This window comes from Ixodes scapularis, unplaced genomic scaffold (genome assembly GCF_016920785.2).
Source record: "Ixodes scapularis isolate PalLabHiFi unplaced genomic scaffold, ASM1692078v2 ptg000080l_1__unscaffolded, whole genome shotgun sequence".
Classification (NCBI taxonomy): domain Eukaryota; kingdom Metazoa; phylum Arthropoda; class Arachnida; order Ixodida; family Ixodidae; genus Ixodes; species Ixodes scapularis.
In genome coordinates, this window is record NW_024609909.1 from 1,406,227 (window position 1) to 1,423,590 (window position 17,364).

A 17,364-nucleotide genomic window follows, 5' to 3' on the forward strand; every position below is an offset into this window, starting at 1 on the left:
CTGAGCCGAATTCACAGGGATGGCGGACATAACATCCTTGTCGAACAAATGCCCAAAGTATGAAAGCCTGGGGTAATTACAGTAGTAGCTAGTGTAATTTGTTTCATCAGAATTTGGCAGACGGCAAAGGCTACAGTCTCGGTGAGTCAATACACACATTGGACAGAGGCACATGACAACATATCATCAGAGTGCTCGTCTGCACAGATTTGTCACACACCTTCGCTCGGTCTCTCTGATTGGCTCGAGGGGGCTGTGCCGGTTGGCCTTTTCCAAGTTACGGTGATGCGAAGTATAGACAGCCCACACTTTTCAAAAGAGTCTATTGAAGAGACCGAAAGGAATGGTAGTCAACATTTTTCAACAAGACTGCTCTCCAGGCAAGGGATGAACAAAAATATGAATCATCTTATCCAGGTAATTAGAACAATTAAATAATTGACCGACTAATACAATGCACTCTTGATGGAAAAGAGTATAGCTGCAATAAATCCTACAAAACAGAAAAAATGCGCAGTTAATCTATGCATGCACCAAAACAGTTGTTCTTATCGCAAGTCGAATAGCTTTGAGGCAGGTGCCTGCAACGATTTATTCTTCCCCATACTCAATAAAACGCCATCCCTGGCGCCGACTCGTGTTATCAGGAGTGCGTCAGAAAAAAACGAGCGAAAGAGGCATGATAGCGAGCACGAAAGGCGCGCATGCGCAAAGCGCTGCTTCTTGGTGCGACGGCGCGCCGTCGGACGGCGCGGCGATGCATTTCGGCACGCGCTCCCGTGCCCCGCAAACTTTTGCTCCCGACTGTACATACATACCAGATTCCACGACAGAACATTATCGAAATATGTAGCTGCGCTTTTACGACCGTCTCCAAAGGCTGTTGAAGGCCTTATATAAATCATTGTATCATCCGTGACTTTCAGGTACGTCCTTAGCCAAAAGGTTTGAAAACCAGATAATCTTTGCCCATTGCAGCAGTGCAGCTGCAGTAATCATAGGCTTTATTTCTAGATTTAGAACGAAGCTGCTGCATGTATACATTTCATGTTATTGAGGTGTCTCATGTCGTGTGTGAATATCCAGCCATTAAGGATGTATTTTTGTTTCATTTACAGACAATGCCAAAATCAAAACGTACCCTACGGCGTCATATTTCTAATGCAGTCAGAGATAGTGTCAACTTAGTTACAGCGTCAACTTTTGACAATGAGCTCTCCCTGCAAACAAACCCTGTCCTGTCAAACCCTGTCTTGTCAAACCCTCAGAGAGGTTATCTGAATGCTGCACTCTCCTCCGAGTCGGAGACGTGCTCTGAGCAGGAATCGAGTGAAACAGGCGATCCCTCTTCACAAGACCAACTGGGGTCCATCTCGGATGATTCTTGCATATCCTTTGACTCTAGGGAACAGCAGTTTTCTGCTGACATAAACCACATCACTGAGGAACTGGTGCCAAGCACATCTGTATCAGTGAGTGCTACACAGAAGAATAGTGTTGAGAGCTTCAAAACAATGCTCCAGACATGGGCTATAAGACACAATGTAACTCATGAGTGCTTGACAGATCTTTTGAAGGTTCAGCGCACACACCCTTGCTTTGCAGAGCTGCCAGGGTGCTCTAGAACCCTTCTTCAAACACCTAGAATGTGTATGGGCATTGTGAACATAGGTGGCGGCCAGTACTGTCATTTTGGTCTCGCTACTCAACTTCAGCAAAGCCTTGAGAATGTCCAACACTTTCCCGGAGTTCTGAATTTGCACATCAACATTGATGGACTTCCCTTGAGGAAAAGTACAAAAGAACAGTTTTGGCCAATTCTTTGCCAGGTGGTTAACTGTGGACCAGGCATACCATTTCCAGTTGGTGTGTTCTATGGGCATTCAAAGGCTCTGAAAGCAAATGAATTCCTACAACCACTCGTAGATGACTTAAACGCGGCACTTGACTCCGGCGTGACCATTAGGGATGTGACCGTCCAAGTGAAGCTTACAGCATTAGTGTGTGATGCTCCAGCTAGAGCCTACATCCTACATATCAAAGGTCACTCGGGCTACTCAAGTTGCAGTAGGTGCACTACTGAGGGAGTCTCGCTTGGTAGGATGTGCTTCCCCGAGTTAGACGCCCCTTTAAGAACAAATGACAGTTTCAGGAGCCATGTTGATGAGGGTCATCACACTGGTGTGAGCATACTTGAGAAACTACCAATTGACATGGTAGCACAAGTCCCGCTTGACTACATGCATTTGGTGTGCATTGGTGTCGTGCATAAGCTGATGAGGGTCTGGTTTAAAGGACCAAAAGCCTGTCGGATGGGGTCAAATGTAAAGGATGAGCTCTCCACCAAAAGCGAAGCACTGCGGCATTTTGTTCCATCAGATTTTAGTCGTCGGCCTCGAAGTTTTTGGGATATGGAGATGTGGAAAGCAACGGAATTCAGACTTCTTCTGCTGTACACTGGTCCTGTGATCTTTCCATCCACAGTTCGATCAGACCTTCAGGCAAACTTTATGATTCTCCATTGTGCCATAACAATCCTGGCTTCACCAAGGCTTTCAAAGGAGCTTGTTGATTATGCTGAAAAGCTTCTGCGTTACTTTGTGGAGACCTGCAAGTCACTGTTTGGAACCGAATTTATTTCATACAATGTTCATGGGCTCTTGCACTTGGCAAATGATGTCAGGGCACACGGTCATTTGGACAGGTGGAGTGCCTTTGCATTTGAAAACTACATGCAAAACTTCAAAAGGAGTTTGAGGAAACCAGAAAAGCCACTAGAACAACTCTGCAACAGGCTAGCAGAAAAAAAAAATGCCGTTGCTTTCAAGGACAAGATCCGACCAAGCGAATCAATAAAATTTTCCGGGAAGCATGAAGACTTTCCACTGCCATCACACTGTCGGAGCCCTCAGTACAGAAAAGTCGACATTCCAGGAAGGTTCTGTATTGCAACAAACAAACGAGACAACACATGTACACTTCTGGATGGTGGCATCATAGAGGTTCACAGCATTGCATTTTCATGCTTGTCCAAGAAGCCAGTGCTTGTTGGAAGGAGGTACTCTGTAGTAGAGGATCTGTACGCATATCCATGCCGGTCGTCGCTTCTTAATATTTCTCTAGTTTCTTGCCCACACACAGTGTCATCATGGCCCCTACAAGATGTGGCGTTCAAATGTGTTCGACTGCCTCTGGGTGACAAGTTTGCAGTCTACCCACTGTTGCATCTCAATTGAGCTATGTTAGACGAGTTCTGGGATGCTATGTTTGGCTTTGCTGTTACCTTTTCCCAAAGGCCACAGGAGCGACGATGTCGCTGCTGACGTGTCCGATTGGTTAGAGTTGCGCACTGGTAGATGTCTTAAAATGCAACATTTCATCTTTCTCAGAGAAACCATTTATTATCGCAAAGTTTCCCGATGAAGAGAATGGTGTGGCACTCATACATGAGAGCTGGTTAGACGGGGACATCTGCTATTGGCCAAAGGACACTGGAAAGATTCAATCCTTGGTCAAAAACGGTGAGCAGCCGACGTCCGAGTGGCGGCGACTTCGATGCATTCCCATTGGATGGTTTGGTGAGTATTTACTCATAGATTCATAGATTATTCCATTTCCACTTAGTGTTATCAGTCACTGTGAGGCTAACAATTTATTTTATCTTGAATCAAGTCTGTATTAGCACAGATGCCAACTGGATGAATATGTTTCTTATGGTTTTTTTTGCCGCACCCGTGCACATGCTTTCACGAATGAAGCAATAAACTGTTTTTTTTATAATACTTAAAACAGAGTTTTAATAAGGCAGACTTGTGCCTACAAAATAAAAACAAAACAATTAACCCATACATCCTTTGACGGTGGTGGCACTACGCAGCCACGTGAAGTCCCTTTTGTAACCGCACTGCCTCCTGGCAGATTCGGTCTAGAAAGTTCGGTCCTCAAACATTCTGATCCCCAAGAAATGGTAAGATTTTCGATTTTACTAGAACATTACAGCAATGGGAAGAGGTAAAACGATAGCAGGTTTCAGGATTCGAGCCACGGGCGTGGAAGACGGGTTCATGCTGACTCAGCTGCGCTCGCGTCAACATGTTTGCTGTAGGCACTTTCAATTGGGGGCTTTTCTTGGTACAAGATATATAATGCCAAATTTGAACATGATGTATAACCATTGCATATACTTACGGCCTTTATGGAGCGACATCTAACTGCCATTCAATATTCTTCAGCATCATATGACCATGCACGGAAGAGGCTTCCTGAGGCTGAGGAGTTGTCAGACCTCTACAGTGAGATTGAACAGCCGAAGAGGCGGCGTAGGCGAGCCAGGCGCTATAGCACGGACTCAGACTCTGATGACAGCTACCAGTTTGCTGTATCCTTACCACTGCCATCGCCACCAGCATCTGCCTCGCCGTTGCATCCAAAGCAACGTCCTGATCGTAACACAGGTGACATAATTTTGTAAGCAACCGAAAATTAACCAAGTGTAACAGTTAATAGTCTTTTTTAATCACTGATTTTTTTTTTCTTGTAGAGCTACTAAACCGATCAACTCTATGTGGTACTCAAGACAGGAGCCACAACCAGGTCACAAAGGCCCGTCTAGGTCATTATTGCTTTTTATTTAATCCAAAAAATTGCCCTAGTTAAATGGAGTTGCACGTTGTATATCCTATGATTAATGCAGCACAATATATTGTTATTTTGTTAACCCAACTCGAAACAGAAACACCCATCTTTAAATTCTTTAGCTACCTTTATGCATAAAGATTGTTGCTGACAATGCATCTAACATACTCCAGAGGTCTGTCTTAATTTGAGTCGGCCTATAGTGTCAAGGAGGTTAGTCATTCCCTTGGGAAAGGTATAGAACGCTTCATGTGACGTGTGCTTTTTTCTTTATAGCATGACATTAAATATTAGTTAAAATATTTTCAGTGTGAATGCATCACGGGAGTATATTTAAAATGCATCACACTATAATAAATGGCTTTTTGTGGCCTCTGTTGAAAAGGAGGTTGGCAATGTTGCTTCTGCATTTTTCCAATCTTATCAACTTCATTGTATCATGGCATGAATGCTGAGATTCAAGACGTCATGATTTGCTTTAGAAAGGTAAAAAGTTTCTTTTTCTTTGTTTGGCATGTAGATCAGTTCAGGAGACACAAGACTGCCAGATCAGAGTCAGCTCTTCAGTGCAGAGATCCTCAAGCAAGTGACAGCGCCATGCCAAGTATGTATTGGACTGGCCTTATAACCCTTCCGCTGTTGGCCTTCATATTTCGTAGAAATATACGTTTCTACTGTATTCTGATACAGCAACCAATAGTGTGGCCAGATAGGAATTGGGGATGTGATGGAACACAGGTTTAGTAACTGCCGAGGCAAACAGACAGCTGCAACAAAAGAAACTACAGATAGAATTTAAATAGAGCTAACTAAAACTATGGTCATTTTGTTTGTTTTCTTTGCAGGCTGTTCCACAGCAGGAAGTGATTTCAGGGCAGGAACCCCCCATTTTAGTGCTGCAACAGGGTTGGTGCCACTCCAAAATGAGCCTCAGGCAACTCGTTCCGATCATGTCACTCCAAGTAAGCAAAATGAGAACTTGCTGTTGCTGTAGCTCCTTTGTGTTCTGAGGATTTGCAGTCATCTAGGCCATAGCACCATAAAAGTTAAAGATTATTAATTAGTCTATCCCAGCCATGCCCTGCTATATAATATCTTTCTGCTCAGTCAAGGTTTTACAGGTATTGTCTACCCGGCCATGTCCTGCTTTATTAAAGGAGCTGTGCAACAGTTTCAGTGCTTTGCTTAACTAATGTGGAAGTTGGTGTCTCGGCATTTCTGAAGTAAAGAACAAAAAAAACGCATTCGCCTGCATGCCCTAGTTTTAATTTTAAAAATGGACAAAGATTGAGGTTTTCGGCGCCTCTCAACTCATTCACTATCTTCCGAGTCAAGTGCACTGTGACGTCAATGGGAAGGCGCGGGGTTCCGGTGAAGCTCTCTTTAGAGCCATCAGTGAGCGGCGAGAACTCATCCGCTTGCTCGTGACCACGTGCTGACGCGCGCAGAGCGAACAATATGGTGAGAGGAGGAAAGTTTCATCACTACCCATCCCGCCATGTCCCCCTCCCCCTCCGGCTTCTGGCGGCTGTTCGCGGTACCAGGTAGAGCCGACGGTTTTGTGGACCTTGGATAGATGGCGCCACTAAAGCTCCATATAATAAAAGTTTTGTCGATGATACGAGGGTTTTGGCGCATTTATATTTATGTTGGAACAACAAGATTTATAGAAAAGTTACCTTTTATCGAGCAGGTATTCGCACAACTTTCTATCTTTCTACAAGATTCCCCATTGACGTCATGCCGCGTGTTTCTCATGGCCGCCTCAAGCGGCTGCAGTTCAGAAACATCTTGATTGTGGTATCAGAATACTTTTACCTTCGAACAAAAGATTCCTTCGTACCAAATTTGCAGCAAAAAGTGGAACTGAGAAAACTGCATTCAAACATTGAACTCTTTTACTTTGTCACTGCCTCACAATCTGTTGAAAATATTTTATATCAACGGAACTATTTGGCACATAGTTATGAAATTTAGTGTATGGGTGTATAATTAGTTTCTAAAACCAAAAACCTCGAAATTTAAAACGGAATTTTTTCAAAAAAATTTTGAAACTTAGGCCCATGTCCCCTCTTAAGCTTTTCCAGCTCTTCACTGACTTTCAAAAAATTTAAACCCCTCATTGTTACAGATTTTTTCAAGGAGATCTTGCGCCTACTGCACATCATCCAATTCAAGCTGAATGAACATGCACTGAAGTTAGAGTTGCTAACCACCCTGGTCTCGAACAGCAACGACGAGAACATTCTTGTCTCAGGCGAATCCTTTGGGCCCTTCAATGAACTCGCAACGTTTTTAGACTTTGATGCTTCTGTGGCAAGCTCCGAAGAGAAAAAAAAAACGGCTGGTGAGTCTACTTATATAACTTAAGTCTGCTCTTCGACTGCTATTGACAATTTACCCTATATAAAGTGAATAGCCACTTGCACTAACCTTCATTTTAACATATTTGTAAGCACTAAAAACATATCTGCACAGTAGGAGCGTTAAACGGGTTAGAGCAGTTTTAATCAATAGGCCAATTATGGTTTTAGTGGCTTTGAGTATACTGCACGTGGCATACAAGTGAACAAAAATGCACCTTGTGCATGAGAATGTTAGCACGAGCTCGTAAAAGATGAGAATATAAAGAAAAGAAGGCATGCTCAATGGGAAATGCCAAGAATGCTCAAGAAGTGCGCTTTCAGAATGCACCATGAGTAGTGGATACATGGCCAACTAGCGGACAATCTTGCTCACTGTATTGATTGTATTTATTTTAGGGTCCAGCTCTATTGATTCATAGCTTTCATTTTGTAAGATTATGCTGAAATAATGTACGTTAACAGCCGACGACCAGACTCGAGGTTCTGCAAGGCAGAAGATCCTCCTCACCATGGGGAAAAAGAAACCGGCAGCAGTGGGCAGGGTAGAAGGGTGGAGAGGAGCAAGCGGGCAGAAGTGGAAAGCGCGAACTGGTCGTCGGCCTTTAAGCAAGAAAATTATTTTTGAAAGATATTGGGGTGGTTATGCCGGATGTGTAGTCAAGACGGAAGGGCGTTAGTCTCCCATGTTTGCTACTTGGAAGAGACCTTGTGTCCATTCATTCCGCTAGTAGATTGTGCAATCGCTTCATCTTTTGCCTAGCAGCTAACATTGAAGCAGATGGATCGACTACTATTTGTAATGTGAATGCATTGCAGTGTAGCGGAAAAAGCAGTGGTGAACTAGAATACCTTGGGCTTACAATTCAAATAAAGTCAGAAACTGAACTTTTATGGGAAGTAAAACAACCATAGAACTCCTATTTTAGACAATTTTAAACTTATAGCTGAATACTAATATGGGGTGGAATTCCGTAGTTTTTCATGCTGAAATTACATGGTTGTTCAATGTCAGATGGTCTCCTGGGGCAAGTACGGGGGTTCTTCTGGACCTGACATGACAAGGAGAATTCTCGTTGGACTGCTTTCCGACGACATCGCTGTTCAGTACAGCTTCAAGGGGGGTAAAGGCAAGCGCAAGTTTAACGAACTCGCCTGCTGGGAAATCATTAAAGGTAGGCCTTTCAAAACCATCTTTTCCATTGTGTTAGTATGTATATTAACAGTAAGCGTGCACAATATGAATGCCAATTTACCTGCAAATGTGAATGCTTTGTTACGGAAGTGTTACTGTTGTGCTTTTAAGCAGGATTCACACAAGGGACAAGTCCCCACCAACTGTGGGGAATGTGTACCGCTTTACGAAAACGTCGCCCTTTCCTGCACTAGCGTGGTGACATTGGCACTTCTCCGGGGATGGAAGAGCATTTTATTGGGCGGCATGAATGATACCCGCTTGATGATGGAAGTCGTCATGCTTAGTGGTGTTTGGTTAGTTCATCTGACAGCATGACACAGCATGTTCTCTAGGGTGAGAATGGCTGCAGCAAAATCGGTGCTGAGAGGAGCCGACAAATTTGCTTCTCAAGCTCCCCGTTTGGTTTCCCGACACTGTGAGGGAGAGGCTAGATGGGATAGAGCACTGCATATGCTACTGAAGGTAGCAGGGTTGCGCATTCCTTTAATCAAGGGCTTCGCTGACGGATCGACCCTGTTCCTTGCCTTCTCCAACAAAATTTGCAGACATCCATCAGTTCGAGAGAAATGAGCAAGGCAAGCGCTCTTCGTTGGTCGAAGCTGGTCACGTGTGTGAAATTGTCTACTGGTCACGTGTGTGAAATGTCTACTTGAAATTGTCTACTCGACCTGGGTCGTTTTTAACTAAAAATGCGGCAACTGTATTTGCACCAAGATTTAAGTTTAATAAGACTGTGTTTATAAAACATCCACATTATGTTAATATTAGTCTTAACACTGCACATTTAGTAGTAACAAGGGAAAGAGGTTTTTTTTTCCCGATTCCCCATGCATTCCCAAACGGAGTTCTGTCTAACGTGGCAGTCGCTGAGATGTCGAACTCAAGTTTGCGCTACTCACTTCCTTCAGGGGCATATATGGTGGTGGCTCTGTGGTTCGGAGGTCCCGACGGCTGTTGACTTCATGCTTTCGTATTGTTTCAGAAACTGTTAAAGCGCAGGGTAAGCTTTCTGGTGCCACGGATTATGATGTCGAACAAACAGTTAAGTCATGGTTGGCCCATTCAAAGGAGAGACTGGACAAAGCAGCCAAAAGTATGTTAAAATATATTTTTTTGATATTAATAATTATTCAATCAACATATTAAATGTGACAAGCATTTAATACAGCTGTGATATTAATCTGTAAACTCATCTTTCAAACATATTTTTTATGACGGATAGTCTTTGGTTTTATCCAGTTAATTACAAGTTAGATTAATGTAAAATACTTGTCATGTATCCGCTGGCGGCCAAGAGATGGCGTCACCGGGCACACGCGCTTATCCCGCGCTTTTCAAGAGCACGGACCTGGGCACGGGACGGGCGCTCGGGCATTGCAATTCCAGGCGCCATTAAAAGCACATCTGGACGCTCCTCGGTGTCGTGGCTTGAGCTTCGCCCGGGATACATAACATTTTGGCGACGAGTCGGTCAACATACAAGAACTACAGCGGGAACAATGACCACCCAAGGCAAGCTGGAAGAATTCAACCTGACAGCTTGGACATCCTGGGCCGATCGTTTTGGTTTCTACTGCGAAGCAAACGAGATAGCTGAGCCTTCAAAGAAGAGGGCTCTACTGCTTACGCTTTGCGGAGCACAGACATACGAAGTAGTGCGAGCACTCGTTGCACCGAGGACACCAGGAAGCGTCCCTTTCGACGAACTCATGGAGATGCTGCAGAAGCACTTCGACCCCCGGCCGTCAGAGCTCTTCAGCAGAACGAAGTTCCAGCGGAGAGACCAGCAGCCCGGGGAGTCCATTGCAACCTACGCGGCAGCTCTAAAGAAGTTAGCCGCTGACTGCAATTTCGGGATACTGGCGACACAGACGGCTGCGCCATCGCCCAGCTCCACCGGCGTGGTTTCGGCCGCTACTGGAACGACCGCCGACCCCGCCAGCGCGGACGCCCCTGGAACTCCGGTCACCGTGAGTCCACCAGTACCCAACCCTACCATGCTGCCTCTGGACGTAATGCTCAGGGATCGGTTCGTGTGTGGCATAATGGATGAGCACCTACAGCAACGTCTCTTTGCGGAAACCAACCTAACGTTTAAAAAAGCATACGACATGGCTGTAAGGACAGAAGGTGCGGCACAACATCAAAAGGACATGAAAGCCCAAAAATCGAAAATTTACGCAGTTAAAAAAGCACAATTACCTCCTGCGTACCTGGAACAGAAGGAGAAAAGACAGTCAGAACCACTGACATGTTACCGATGCCTAGAACAGCATTCGGCCTTCTCGTGCCAGTCACGAAATACACGATGTAACTTCTGCCACAAGAAGGGGCATGTCGAAAAGGCTTGTTTCAAGAAGTCAAGGGTGCATCACCAATCGCAGACGACACACCACGTGGAACAACACGAGGAAACTCTGCATTCTGATGATGATCTTTCGGACAAGTCATGGAACCTGCACGAGCTGAATGCAGTACGGGCATCCAGCACGCTGCCAAAGTTCATGGTCACCCTGAAGATCAACAACCGCGAGCTGGAATTGGAGGTCGACTCGGGAGCTGCTTGCTCAATCATTAGCGAAGCCACGTATCGTCGGTTGTGGCCCAAGAACCCTCCAACGTTGAACCAGGACGGGCTGACCCTTCACACTTGGTCAGGCGAGGGTTTACAAGTCCTTGGAACGGCGAACGTGCATGTCAGACATAAATCTAAAGACTACATCTTGCCATTGGTCGTCACCCGCGGAACAGGCTGCAGTCTTCTGGGAAGAAACTGGTTTCAAGACCTCAAGATTCGGGTCAGTGGAATTCATCATCTAGCCACCAAGGACAGCGTTGCGAATATTTTGAAGGCTCATGAGGATGTTTTTGACGCCAACATCAGGGGGCATAGTGGTCCACCAGTAAACCTGGAACTAAAAGAGGGCGCTACTCCTCATTTCCTCAAATCACGACCCGTGCCGTTCGCACTACGTCCGGCGGTAGAGGCCGAATTGAAAAGTCTCGAGAGCCAAGGTATTTTAGAACCAACACAACATTCCGAGTGGGCTACACCTGTGGTGGTGGTCCGGAAGAAAGACGGGACCATTCGACTATGCGGTGACTATCGAAGTACAGTAAACAAGGAAGCGAAAACAACCGTGTATCCTATGCCAACAATTTCAGAAATCCTAGCCAATTTGCAAGGAGGATTGGTATTTTCTACTCTAGACCTCACGCAAGCGTATCAGCAGCTACGGTTGACAAGAGATACAGCTGATCTGTTAACCATTAACACTATAAAAGGCCTATACAGAGTCAAGAGGATGCCGTTTGGGATCGCCGCGGCACCAGCGATTTTCCAGCGATTCATGGAAACAGTACTTGCTGGAATTCCGGGGATCGGGGTATACCTCGATGACGTGATCATCAGCGGTGCGACTGCAGCCGAACACCTGACTCGACTGGACACAGTACTGACGCGACTCGCTCAGGCTGGACTTCGACTCAAGAGATGTAAGTGTCGTTTTGCAGTTGAACGAGTAGAATACCTCGGCCACACCATTGATGCTGCTGGAATACACCCGACAGATGAAAAACTGAAAGCCATCAAGGAAATGCCCGAGCCAACATGCCGAACAACGCTACAGTCGTTTCTGGGACTTTTAGCCTTTTACGACCGGTTTTTAGCAAACCGGGCAACAATTGCAAAGGACCTCTATGCACTGCTGGAGAAGGACGTCCCTTGGACATGGCAAGAAAAGCATCGGCAAGCTTTTCGACAGTTAAAGCATGCCATCGCACAGCGAACTGTTCTCGCGCATTACGACGAGAACAAAAGCCTGATTGTGTCATGTGACGCATCACCCTACGGCGTGGGAGCGGTATTAGCTCAACTCGATGCCGATGGCAACGAAGCTCCAATCGTTTTCACCTCGAGAACGCTCGGCAAAGCCGAAAAGAATTACTCACAGTTGGATCGTGAGGGGCTGGCAATTGTTTTCGCCATGGACCGTTTTCATCGCTACGTCGCGGGACGTCACGTGACGATTACAACAGACCATCAACCGCTGTTGGGGATCATGGGCCAAAAATCTCCAGTACCAACTGTGCTTTCGCCACGGATGACACGCTGGTGTGTTAAGCTGACCGCTTACGATTATAATATGATCTACAGGGCAGGAAAACGGAATCAAAACGCCGATGCTTTAAGCAGACTGCCATTGCCGGAAACTGATGACGAGCAACATCCTCCAGGCGATGTCTTGATGTTGGAAGCGCTCACGAAACCTCCCATGACTGCAACAGAACTGGCGGACAACACAGCAAAGGATCCCATACTTGCTAAGGTGTTCCAAGCGGTCAAACATGGCGAAGTGAGAAAGCTGGACGGTGATCGCTTCGTCGCATACAAGCTCAAGGCAGCAGAATTGTCAATTCATCGTGGTTGTCTCATCTGGGGATCGCGCGTGGTAATTCCCGCGTCAATGAGATCTGAGGCCATAGCACTTCTACATGCGGGGCACCGGGGCATCGTTGCCATGAAAGCATACGCTCGGAGCTACTTGTGGTGGCCTGGGATCGACAAAGAGATTGAACTCTGTGTAGCTCAATGTGAAACGTGCCAAGTGAACCAGAGAGCAGTATCAAAGGCCGAAAACCTAACCTGGGAAAGACCTACGGCACCATGGGACACCATCCATCTAGATTTTGCCGGGCCGATCGAGGGACAAGTCTACCTTATAATTGTTGACGCGTATTCCAAATGGCTAGAAGTTCGCGCAGTTCGGAATATGGCGTCGTCTACGGTTATTTCAGAACTGCGCAGCGTGTTTGCAACCTTTGGCATACCACGGAAAGTAATGTCCGACAACGGGACCGCCTTTGTATCAGAAGAAATTAAGAGCTTTTACTCCTCCAACGGCATCGCAGCGGTCACTAGCGCCCCTTATCACCCTGCAACTAACGGCCAAGCTGAACGAATGGTCCAGCAGTTAAAGAAGGCGTTGGCGAAGGGCGGAAAAGGAACGTTGGACTGTACGTTGGCACGCTTTTTATACAAGCAGCACACTACCGTACACACAGCGACGGGAAAAACTCCCGCGTGGATGCTACTTGGCCGCGAGTTGCCGTCTCCGCTCGAGAGACTCCTCCACGGACCCAACTATGAACCCACGAGTTCGACAGTCCCGGAAGAATTTTTGGTGGGACAAGCAGTGTGGATTCGCAAGTTTCCAAGTGGACGCACATGGATGGCGGGTACCATCACTAGACGCCTGGGCCCTCGGTCGTGGATGATCGACACCGATCAGGGGCAGACACGGCGACATATGGAACATATACGACCTAGAAGTTCCATGCCACCGCGCAGAACGACTACTACACCTTCACCTGTGTGGGACTTGGCCATGGAGCCTTGCGAGGTGTCAATCACCCCTCAAGGGCCGGCTACTACTCCTACACAACCTACAGGACCTTCATGTTCCACCAAGCCGATCATACGCACCAGCACTCGCGTGCGACGGCCGCCAGAAAGATTCGGTTTCTCAGCCAAGTGAGGGGGAAGTGTCATGTATCCGCTGGCGGCCAAGAGATGGCGTCACCGGGCACACGCGCTTATCCCGCGCTTTTCAAGAGCACGGACCTGGGCACGGGACGGGCGCTCGGGCATTGCAATTCCAGGCGCCATTAAAAGCACATCTGGACGCTCCTCGGTGTCGTGGCTTGAGCTTCGCCCGGGATACATAACAATACTATTTGCAGAATTATCAGAATCAATGCTTTTAATGTTTTGTAATGGAAACAACAAGAAAGTAGATCTGCAAGAGTATCAAATCATTCTATTTGTTCTTTAAGTGTTAGCTGTATACTGGAACATGTTTGAAAAATAAGTCTCTCAAGCATAAAGACACTATATCGCTATTGTTAGTGAATGAATCCTCAAAGTTTACTGGAATACTGATATGCAGTACTGATTAAAAATTGCAGCCCAGCATTACGTGAAAATGTTTCAAAAATTTGTTTCTGGAAATCATTGTTTTGTTTTTAAGTCACTCGTTTTCCAACTGCAACAAAGACAACTTTTGAACCTCATATTAATCAGTTACTTGACAGGTTAGTTCCAAATGTTTCTGGGAACAAAGGGTACAGGGATAGCCCACTAAAGGTTCCTTTGTCCTTCCTTACTTTAAAGAAGTTGGTATGTCTGTGCCACCAAGCCCGACTGCCTAGCATGTCTTCCGCAAGCAGGTAGCTCCAGAGGTAAGGGATGCTTTTGACAGAAACTGCCAATATTTTTGTTTCTCACGCGAGAGTTCTAGTCACTGTGCAATATGTTTATTTGGAGCCAAACAGTCTCAATGGTTATCTATAAGTTGGCAGGTCTATGGAAACGAAATGATTGATGGAGATTAAGTGTTCGGTGATGTTCTGTTTAAAAGTCCTTTCTTCGCTTACTTTCTTTTCAGATTTTGGTGTTACTTCTTCGCCATTAGCCCAATACAGGAGCAGGTAGCTCCAGAGGTAAGGGATGCTTTTGACAGAAACTGCCAATTTTTTTTTTTGTTTCTCACGCGAGAGTGCTAGTCACTGTGCAATATGTTTATTTGGAGCCAAACAGTCTCAATGGTTATCTATAAGTTGGCAGGTCTATGGAAACGAAATGATTGATGGAGATTAAGTGTTCGGTGATGTTCTGTTTAAAAGTCCTTTCTTCGCTTACTTTCTTTTCAGATTTTGGTGTTACTTCTTCGCCATTAGCCCAATACAGGAGCAGGTAGCTCCAGAGGTAAGGGATGCTTTTGACAGAAACTGCCAATTTTTTTTTTTGTTTCTCACGCGAGAGTGCTAGTCACTGTGCAATATGTTTATTTGGAGCCAAACAGTCTCAATGGTTATCTATAAGTTGGCAGGTCTATGGAAACGAAATGATTGATGGAGATTAAGTGTTCGGTGATGTTCTGTTTAAAAGTCCTTTCTTCGCTTACTTTCTTTTCAGATTTTGGTGTTACTTCTTTGCCATTAGCCCAATACAGGAGCAGGTAGCTCCAGAGGTAAGTCATGCTTTCGACATTGCTGGCGCTTTTTTCCTCTCGTGAGAGCCCCAGTCACTATAACTCAGCAAACGTTAATAGGGAGACACATTTCCCAAATATATAACAGTATTGAAGATGGTTGCTCCATCGTCAAACTTTTTAATAAGCCAAAAATTTACATTTTGTATATTTGTTTTGTACTGAGTATAGTATTCACAAGCAAAGCTGAAGTATCCTACTCATACTAATAGAGGGGATACTTATGATGCCTCTGCAACCTCCAAACCCTAATGTTTATTAAGGTGGCGATACAGGCGAGTTGTTTCATGGCAAAAACAAGGAACTGCACAAAAACACAAGACAAGTGGAAGAAGTAGACTGGACAAGTGCTGACTGACAACTAAAAGTTTATTGAAAACACAAAAAACACACGAGCAAAAGAAACCACCATCAAAAACACAAAAGCAATCAAACAACCAAAAAAGCATGCAGTAAAAGCAAGCACGATAGACCATCATCAATGAAAGCTTGAAAATTATAGCTCTTTGTTTTTTTGTTTGTGTTTGCTTTTGGATTTTGGATGGTGGTTGCTTTTGCTAGTGTGTTTTGTGTTTTCAGTGAACTTTAGTTGTCAGTCAACGCTTGTTCCGTCTACTTCTTCCACTTATCCTGTGTGTTTTTTGCGCTGTTTCTTGTTTTCCTAATGTTCAGTTGTAAACGCGAAACATTTCTGGTCGAACCCTGTAAATGTCGATCAGTGGGTCGGTCGTACCACATAAAAACAATATAGCAGGCAAAATATTAGGCTATGGTTATTAGGCAAATTATTTGGCTATGGTTATTAGGCAAATTATTTTCCTAAAACTAGCGGGCAAAAAAGAGTCCGTAATCTAAAGGGAAAAGAATTTCACAACACATAGCTTGCATGTAATCCGCGCCAGTTATGGTACGAATACCAAACAGACGACGGGCGCTGTATATTTTTTTTAGAACCAGAGACGCGCTAAATAATTTATACAGATTCCGCAGAGCAGTTGCACGCACTAATAATACCATTGTCCTAGGTCTTAGGCACGTGGCTATCATCTTAGTGTAAGGCATGAATTTGCAATTATTGTACTAAAACTGTAAAATGGTTTGCATTTCAACGAAAATCTAAGCAGCAATTTCGGCAGATGTTTTTTCAAGTGGTTATATTGACATAAAACCAAGTGTGAGGAAATGTCATTAAGAGTTTTTTTTTTTTTTCAGCGACATCTTTGAAGAATTTTTACGCCTAAGACGTTGTTACTAGTCATACGTTTAATAAAGCAACTTGGGAAAGATCGGTGCACTGTCCTGGTATTTCCTTAAAATGTACTACAGTCATCCGAAAAGATTTGTCACGTGGCTCCATAGGATATGCTGGGACCTCCTTAAAATGTCCTCCAGTCATCCATAAAGATCTGTCATGCAGCTCCTTAGGATATGCTGGGACCTCCTTAAAATGTCCCGCAGTCATCCTTAAAGATTTGTCACGTAACACCCTGGGATAAACTCAAAGTGGCCATTTCGATATCCTGAGAATGTCCCTGGATTATCTTTGCATATATTCGCATTTCCCAGGGATATCCAAATATCTTGAAAGGATCACCCAGGGATGTACGTCGAATGTACTTGTGTTGTCTGGGGTATTGAGGCCCCGTACTGCATGTGGCTCAGGGTGCCGCCTGCACCAGATTTGCATTCAGTAATCGCAAAAGAAGGACCAAGCACGTTGGGAATGTCAGCTTTTGACGAGCTCCAGCAGTCACGAAAGCGTTCTGTTGAAAGACTGGACGCAGATGGGCCTCCCATCGCGTCTTATTTGTTGCCGGTAATAATGTTACTGTTCATCTGGTTGACCTACTTATTTAGGGATGGCGTGCACATCCATACCATAGCAGAATTGCTAAGCAGTTCTGCTACAGGTTGATCGCGAAGAGTTGTACTATTCCGTAATGTGCATCTTGGCGTGACAACAAATAAGTGTGCCTCTCTGTTCTACTTCCCCTTTGGTATGCAACCGGTTGGATATTCTGCTATGTTTTGATCAGAAAGCCACTGCAAGACAGGCATTATTGATGTATATTATCCAAAAGAATGCTTGAGCATGAGACACAAAGTAAAAAAATAC

The 17,364-nt window shown here is 45.1% G+C and overlaps 1 protein-coding gene across 1 annotated transcript; it reads left to right on the forward strand.

The window, feature by feature from the left end:
* The first annotated feature begins 790 nt into the window (after positions 1-790).
* On the forward strand, positions 791-16,536 carry LOC120836249. The gene is made up of 14 exons (XM_042287653.1): positions 791-2,794; positions 3,343-3,578; positions 4,233-4,454; positions 4,541-4,612; positions 5,156-5,239; positions 5,481-5,597; positions 6,767-6,982; positions 8,014-8,173; positions 9,179-9,289; positions 14,369-14,436; positions 14,643-14,697; positions 14,908-14,962; positions 15,173-15,227; positions 16,461-16,536. The coding sequence occupies exons 1-8, from the start codon at positions 1,035-1,037 to the stop codon at positions 8,052-8,054; spliced, it is 2,748 nt and encodes a 915-aa protein (XP_042143587.1). The 5' UTR covers positions 791-1,034; the 3' UTR covers positions 8,055-8,173; positions 9,179-9,289; positions 14,369-14,436; positions 14,643-14,697; positions 14,908-14,962; positions 15,173-15,227; positions 16,461-16,536.
* Positions 16,537-17,364: the final 828 nt, after the last annotated feature.

Coding starts and splice junctions, on each gene's coding strand:
- LOC120836249 (XM_042287653.1), top strand. CDS start 1,035: ATGTATACATTTCATGTTATTGAGGTGTCTCATGTCGTGTGTGAATAT. Junction 2,795..3,342: donor CTAGAACAACTCTGCAACAG/GCTAGCAGAAAA, acceptor GATTGGTTAGAG/TTGCGCACTGGTAGATGTCT. Junction 3,579..4,232: donor CATTCCCATTGGATGGTTTG/GTGAGTATTTAC, acceptor AATATTCTTCAG/CATCATATGACCATGCACGG.